The following is a 7,720-nucleotide window of genomic DNA, read 5'->3' as shown; positions in this document are numbered from 1 at the left end:
GAGCAGACCCGTGCAGCTGATCGACACCCGAGTGATCTGCACGGATCGCAGAAGCCTAGATGTGATTAGGCTCCGAACAGTTTGGCTCCCATAGAGTTACGGGGGGTCTGTCTGATGTCGAAGGGCGGGACGATCGCGTTTTCAGAGGGCGTCAGCAGCTCGGCCAGGGTGATCCCTATTCTCCTGTAAAAATAAACTTTTCGCGCTGCTGCGTGTCGTTCTCATTGATCAGTTCTGCGAGCTACGATTCCCGTCGCGGTCAAGGTCGCGAAACGACGGGGCGAGAAAGGCGTGCGAAAGTGTCGAGAGCAAAGAAATGTTTTCGTTCGCGGTTTTTTCGTTGTTCCCGTTGGCGCGGCGAGGGGCGAGAGGCCGTGCGTGTGGGTGCGTGCGTGTCCGTCGTTCCATCGTCGATCGTCCGATCGGTGACGAAGTCCGGCGAGATAGTCTCTTCATGGTTCCCGCGGGAAGCCGGCTCACTTCGGCACGCGGTAGTAACGGAGAACCAGGTAGCCGAGGGTGCGGAATATCACCAGGAACGCGAGCAGAACCGCCGTGTTCGCCCAGAGCGGAAGACCGGAACCCCTGCCCCCTTGGCTCTCCAAGATGGCCGACACCGGGATCGTCGTGGCGTTCCTGCACTCCGGGAACTTGCTGGGCTGCGAGCATCTGTCGTCAGGACAAACGAGACACCGGTCGAATCAGAAACAATCAGTAAACCAGTCGCGCGTATCTATTCGACGACCTTGACATTGTTTCTCAAGGTCAACGCTCCGAACAACCCTCCCACAGGCTCTTTGCCGGTCGCTCGGTCTTGGTTTTCCAGGTACAGTGTTTACTCGATGTATGTCAGCCAGGGACATATATCGGCCAGAAGATACTATTCTTTGATCGACGCCCAACGCAGAAAAGGACAGCGAACCTCTAGGGTATACCCCGCGGCAGTGGGGTAGTTGTAGTAGACTTTTATCGGCTAGGCATTTGTGACATTAAACGAGGAAACACTGTACTCGCAAAAATGTACGTGAAAAGTTCTTACAGGGTGTCCCAAAAGTGTTGTACTCCCTTGAACGGGGTAATTTCCAAGATCGATTGAAGCAACTTTTTCTTTGGATCATAAAAGTCGCACAAAATCAAAGACAAATTATAACAATAATTTTTGTAACATTCTCACACCTTGTGGACATCTCAATAAAATTTGTTTTTGTAATTAATGGTCTGTGGTGAAAATTTATTTTCCAGTTCTGAATCCGACTGGTCCATGTTTTTCGTTAACAACTCCTTAACATTTACGCAAGCGAGAAAGTAGCTTGAAATGACCTCGGAAATTATGCCAACAAGAAAGTACATTTTCGGGACATACGCGTGCCTATACTAATCGAAAGATTTGGAGACCCACGATCCACACGAGGTTCGAATGTGTTATCGTCGTTTTAGCGAACGGTTATCTTAGTTTCCGATATTCGTTTGATTAGACACATCAATCTCGGCTAACCCGATTATCGCGTCGCCGCGCCGTCGCGATCGATCGAACGTGTCGTGTGGATCCTCCGTGAGATTCCGAGATCCTGCCCGGACAGTTTCGAGAGGTCGATAGTTGAATAATGCATCGGGCCCGTCGCGGTTCAGGCTCATCCACTATTTAAACGGGACGTTCTCCTCTCGCGCAATTAGCGGCGCGCGCATTTTTATTCAATTAGCTCGATCAGTCCCGAGAATTGAATTCCGATCGATCGATATGTGCACATTTCAATGATTCCAGACTGACTACTAACGGTTATTTGATCAAGACTTTCTTAAATAAAACCGGCCCGAAAGAAGAACGCTTTCGAATTCGATGATTCGATTAATTTTGCCTAAACATCCTGATAAAATTCTCCATTCCATATTGATCCCTTTAAAGACAGCGGACTTTTGTGCAAAATAAAAATTGTCAGGAGCTACACAAAAACGTGTTTCGTTCATTTATAATTTCAATTCCGTAGCAGCATATCTTCCGGTGATATTGAAATTTTATATTAAACGCAACGTACCTCGTTTGTAAAATATTGAAAGATACAATAGATAAAATAGAAAGATAAAATATTGAAATATTAAAATATTGAAATAGTGGAAGCTATGGAATCTCGAAATATTTACAGTGAATTCTCGATATAAGTCAACAAAACCGGTCTTGCCACCGACATATATCGTCCAGGAGTCTTCGACCAGGACCTCTCGTAGTAGGGATAATTCCGCGCCGTTTATCATGCAGCCCTTGGCGACATATATCGAGAAACCACTGTATACTGTGCACTATACGACCTGCAATTTTTTCGTATTGAAAGATAAAATAGAAAGATAAAATATTGAAATATTAAAATATTGAAATATTGGAAGCTATGGAATCTCGAAATATTTACATTGAATTCTCGATATAAGTCAACAAAACCGGTCTTGCCACCGACATATATCGTCCAGGAGACGAACCCGCGCCGTGTTTTGTTTACACTCCTCGGCGTTCGAGGCCTCTCGTAGTGGGGATAATTCCGCGCCACTTATCATGCAGGCCTTGGCGACATATATCGAAAAATCACTGTATACTGTGCACTATAAGACCTGCAATTTTTTCGTATTGAAAGATAAAATAGATAAAATAGAAAGATAAAATATTGAAATATTAAAATATTGAAATATTAAAATATTGAAATATTAAAATATTGAAATATTGGAAGCTATAGAATCTCGAAATATTTACATTGAATTCTCGATATAAGTCAACAAAACCGGTCTTGCCACCGACATATATCGTCCAGGAGACGAACCCGCGCCGTGTTTTGTTTACACTCCTCGGCGTTCGAGGCCTCTCGTAGTGGGGATAATTCCGCGCCACTTATCATGCAGGCCTCGGCGACATATATCGAGAAACCACTGTACACTGTGCACTATACGACCTGCAATTTTTTCGGAGTGCCGAACGAGCTCCATTTGGTCCAAAGTACTTCAAACGCGTCATCGCAAAGCGCAAAATCCGCGTTCTATTTATAAGCGCGCACGCACCGGACGGTTTGAACGTTTGTCGTTTAATTGTTTGAGCGTCGAAGACCGAGGCTGTATGTTCATTTGAAAGAAACAGTGGCGACGCACGCGAGAAACGATAACGATCGCGGATCGTTCGAGAGCCCGGTTTTCGAATCGGTGGAACGATAGTTGTCGACCGATTAGCAAGTTCCGAGTATCAAAAGTTTCTTTTCTGGTTTTCGGGGGTTGTAATAGAGCGGCGCACGCGAGACGGCCGGAGCCAGCTAGATTGGCATCGGTTATGGTTAATCTACTTACGTGATCGGCTCGCCGACACCGAATTCCAGGATTTGCATGTTCTGATAGGCGTAGTGCACCATGCTCGCGTATCTGGCCCACGCGAGCCACGGCGGAACCGCTGTCGCCAAATAGCCGCCGAGTAGCTGTGTGGCGAGCGTGTACAACGCTGACGCTGTTATGCTCACCTGCAGGTCCAGGCAGCAGGCGCCGACGAAGAATCCCACGCTCTGCGAACATAACAACCAATTCCCTGTTTAACCACGGATTATTAATTACCGGCTTGTCCGCCAGCGACGTAAGCGCTAGCGGTGGGACCGAGTCGATTCGAACCTTTGATCAAATTCGATTCGGGTCCTCTAAAAATGCCGTCGTTCTATGTCCTGACACTTATCTGTAGCCTCACAAGTATAGAATCTTAACCCTTTGCACTCGGCCATAGTGTCCCTTAGAATGGACATCCGAGTGCAAAGGGTTAAATCTAGTTTTGTCTTTCTACTTGTTTTATATTCCACTTGCTTTTATTATAAATTTGTAAAATCTACAGTCTAGCGATGGGAACGAGCTGATTCGAATTCGAACCTTGACTTCGATCGAATTAGATTCGAGTCCTCTAAAAACGCCGTCGTTCTATGGCCAGCCACTTATCTGTAGCCTCACAAGTATAGATTCTTAACCCTTTACACTCGGAGCTATCGATTCTAGACTCATAGTATCCCCTTAGAGGGGACATCTGAGTGCAAAGGGTTAAATCTTGTTTTAGCTTTCTACTTGTTTTATATTCTACCTGCTTTTATAATAAATTTGTAAAATCCACAGTCTAGCGATGGGACCGAGCTGATTCGAATTAATTCGAACCTCGACTTTAATCAAATTCGATTCGAGTCCACTAAAAAACTGTCTTGTTCTATGTCCTGCCACTTATCTGTAGCCTCACAAGTATAGATTCTTGCACTCGGAGCTATCGATTCTAGATTCATCATATTCCCTTAGAATGGACATCCGAGTGCAAAGGGTTAAATCTAGTTTTGTCTTTCTACTTGTTTTATATTCTACCTGCTTTTATAATAAATTTGTAAAATCCACAGTCTAGCGATGGAACCGAGCTGATTCGAATCAATTCGAACCTCGACTTCGATCGAATTAGACTCGAGTCCTCTAAAAAGCTGTCTTGTTCGATGTCCAGCCACTTATCTGTAGCCTCACAAGTTTATTGAAGATTCGCAGATAGTTAAAAGGAAATGGTGATCGGTCTGGAGAGAAATCTTCAAAATGGAGAACACAAGTCACACGGATACCGCTCTATCAAGCGACACAGTGAATTCTCCATATACGTCGCCAAGACCTGGAGGATAAATGTCCCGGAATTATCCCCACTACCGAGGGGTATACCCTATGAGGGGTCAAGAAGCTCGAGAGACCTTGATCGCCGAGGAGTGTAAGGTCGCATGAACTTAAACGAAGAATAACAAAGAATAGTATCTCCTGGCCGATATATGTCCGTGACTGGACCCGTGTTTTGTGACAAAAATCGAGCAAACACTGTGTACAACGTTTTCAAAGTGATTTCCGACAGCAACGATCGAACGAACGTAGAAAATCCGCGGTCCAGTGAGGAATGAAGCTGCGATACTTCGAGATAATGGCTCGGCTTAAGAAATGAGCTCGCTCAGGACGTCCGCTAATGGGGAATAATGAAGTTTGCGCGGTACGGTTCCGCGAGCGTGTTCGCAAGGGCCCGCTAACGAGTTCTAGCCGCGGATCCTCAGCCGGTAGTTGGTCAAAAACGCTTTCAAACCGATCCGTCGCGTTTGGCGACAGTGCACGCCGTTGTCTTGTGAAACGCGAGAGTTACTCATTCCCGTCAATAGCCAGGTAGGTGGTTTTGAAAGTAAATCGGCGACCGCCTTTCATGCAGCAATGACTTATACCGTTGACCGTAGGTGGACAGTGTCGAGGGCTGGAAACGGAAGAGAGAAGGTGAAGGGAAAAAAGAATGGAGAAAGATCGGGCAAACAGTTGGTCACTATAGTGCGAAGGGTCAGCAGGATTTGCAATAATCAGCTGTAACGAAGGGAAGCTTAAAAATCCTCTTCCAGCGAATGCGATTTGTTCAGTGCCGGGCAAAATAGTATTTGAAATAGAAAATAGTAAGTAGCTTATTTTACTTTTAAAGCATCCCTATAATCGTGCAAATAAATTATTTTATTTATGAGACAAAGTTTTTGAAGTACTATCTACAAACAGTATTTCATTTGGAAAATATTGAAAATAGCGAGACTTATTTTCTAGGAAAATAGTATTTCAAATAGTTGATAGTAACTTATACTTTTCTCAGATTTTGTTGCGTGTAATTAAGCTACAAATAATACTTTGTTAACTATCATGGTTTCTTGTGTTGAAGATTATAATTTAGAATATTAACTATTTGCTCGGCTTATTTTCATTCTAAGGAAATATTTGAAATACAACATTAATTTAGTTTATGTATCCGGTTATCAAAATAAAAATATTTTACTTTCCGAAATTTTTCGTTCTATTAAAAGTACCATTTTATTTGGACCACATTAAATTATACTATTTCGAATAGTATTTTAAATATTCTTTCTCGACATTTTGCCCAGGTCTGGATTTGTAACTTTGTTGTTCTGGATTTGAACTTTCAAAAAAATTACGAAATAATCGCCGGTAGATGTGCTAATAATTTCAGTAGGTTTTAAATAATGATTTGGCTTCTGTTCTTCGGCTTCGGTCTAGTGACGCGAAAACAAAGCCGTGGAGGTATTCTGATGCAGTTTTAGCGACGGTACGGGGGAGTTGATTGAAAAATTAGTGCAAGAATACTGTCGGATTCGACGGCAGGGCCGCGAAAAAAAAAACTTTCACTTCCGCCGCATCGGTCGAAAGCGGAGAAACCAGAGATATAAAGCTGGCCGTGTGTTCACAGGGGCATGTCGATTAACACGCGCAGTCGTAAACGCGGACGGCGATGCTCGCGAAGATCCATCTTATCCGAAACAAAGACGTTAGGAGACTATTATTGGCTGCGTTTCACCGACTAGAAGCGGTTTTACTTAATTTTATTGCGAGAGGAAGTCGTAAAGGCTTGCGCCGCGTGCAGTTCCGCGCGAATAATCAGTGTCCTGGATCCGCGGGGAACGTTGACTCCGAGGAACGACCATCGGCCAGACATAGTACTCGAACTGGGCGGTACGCACGTTTTACGAATCCGCGGTCGCCTACTCTCGTTTCGTACCTGCCACAGTTTGATCAATCATCTACAAAATTCCTGGAAAATTCGAACTTCGAACGGGCAAGCTTTAAGGTCGTCAACAGTTGGAGACATAATGATTAGACTGCGGATTTTATGCTTTCATGACAAAAATGGGTAGGTTCATTTGAAAACAGTAAAAACATTAGGAAATGGGTAGGTTCGTTTTAAAACAGTAAAAGCATTAGGAAAAGTTTTAAATGCTTTACATTATTTTCAACTTATTGAACATGTTAAGAAAGAGAATTATTTCACTTCAGTTTGTTGCGATTCAGGAAATTTTTATTTTGCATGGAGATCCGCAGGCCAATAATGATACATCGGTATCAAGTGTATCGTTTCCAGTCGTTTACAGATGCAGTCAAAAATATCTGCATCCATTAGCCATACGGCAGAATAACTTTTTAAAAATTAATTTGAACGATTTGAATTTTTTTGAAGAAAATTCCGGATTTTAAAGCAATTTAGGGATGTACATACATTATTTTCAACTTTGTACAATTTTTAGGCGAACGAAGAAGTTTGCATTTGGCTCCTGTGCTTTGCAATAGACGAAGGAAATTTTTATTTTGCATACAGATCAAAAGTTTACTTGTGAACTTTAAAGAAAGTATACATTTTGTAGATTTACCTACAGACGGGCACTGAAAGTTTCGAGCCAATGCGCCACCGATTTCAATTTTCTCAAAATTTGTTTTACACGTCATTTAGAGAAGTTTGTACTTGGCTCCTGTGCTTTTCAATACAGGAAGAAAATTTTTATTTTGCATGGAGATCAGAAGTTTACTTGTGAACTTTAAAGAAAGTATAAATTTTTAGATTTACCTAAAGAAAGGCACTGAAACTTTCAGGCCAATGCGCCACCGATTGCAATTTTCTCAAAAATCTGTTTTACACGTCATTTAGCGAAGTTTGTATTTGGCTCCTGTGCTTTACAATAGAGGAAGACAAATTTTATTTTGCATACAGATCAGAAGTTTACTTCTGAACTTTAAAGAAAGTATACATTTTGTAGATTTACCTACAGACGGGCACTGAAAGTTTCAGGCCAATGCGCCACCGATTTCAATTTTCTCAAAATTTGTTTTACACGTCATTTAGAGAAGTTTGTACTTGGCTCCTGTGCTTTTCAATACAGGAAGAAAATTTTTA

At 42.7% G+C, this 7,720-nt stretch overlaps 1 protein-coding gene across 1 annotated transcript in view; it reads right to left on the bottom strand.

The window, feature by feature from the left end:
- Window positions 1–284: 284 nt before the first annotated feature.
- The window catches only part of E23 (ABC transporter G family member E23), a 234,519-nt gene continuing 227,083 nt past the window's right edge, over window positions 285–7,720 (bottom strand). The window contains exons 12-13 of the mRNA XM_076798205.1: window positions 3,319–3,527; window positions 285–669 (exon numbers count right to left, since the gene is read on the bottom strand). Of these exons, the coding sequence (XP_076654320.1) occupies window positions 477–669; window positions 3,319–3,527 (402 nt within the window). The 3' untranslated portion in view covers window positions 285–476. The remainder of the gene's footprint in view (window positions 670–3,318; window positions 3,528–7,720) is intronic.

The sequence above is a fragment of the Halictus rubicundus genome, chromosome 12 (assembly GCF_050948215.1).
Source record: "Halictus rubicundus isolate RS-2024b chromosome 12, iyHalRubi1_principal, whole genome shotgun sequence".
Classification (NCBI taxonomy): Eukaryota; Metazoa; Arthropoda; class Insecta; order Hymenoptera; family Halictidae; genus Halictus; species Halictus rubicundus.
The sequence above is the reverse complement of the archived record's forward strand: the minus strand, read 5'-3'. Positions and strand labels throughout refer to the sequence as shown.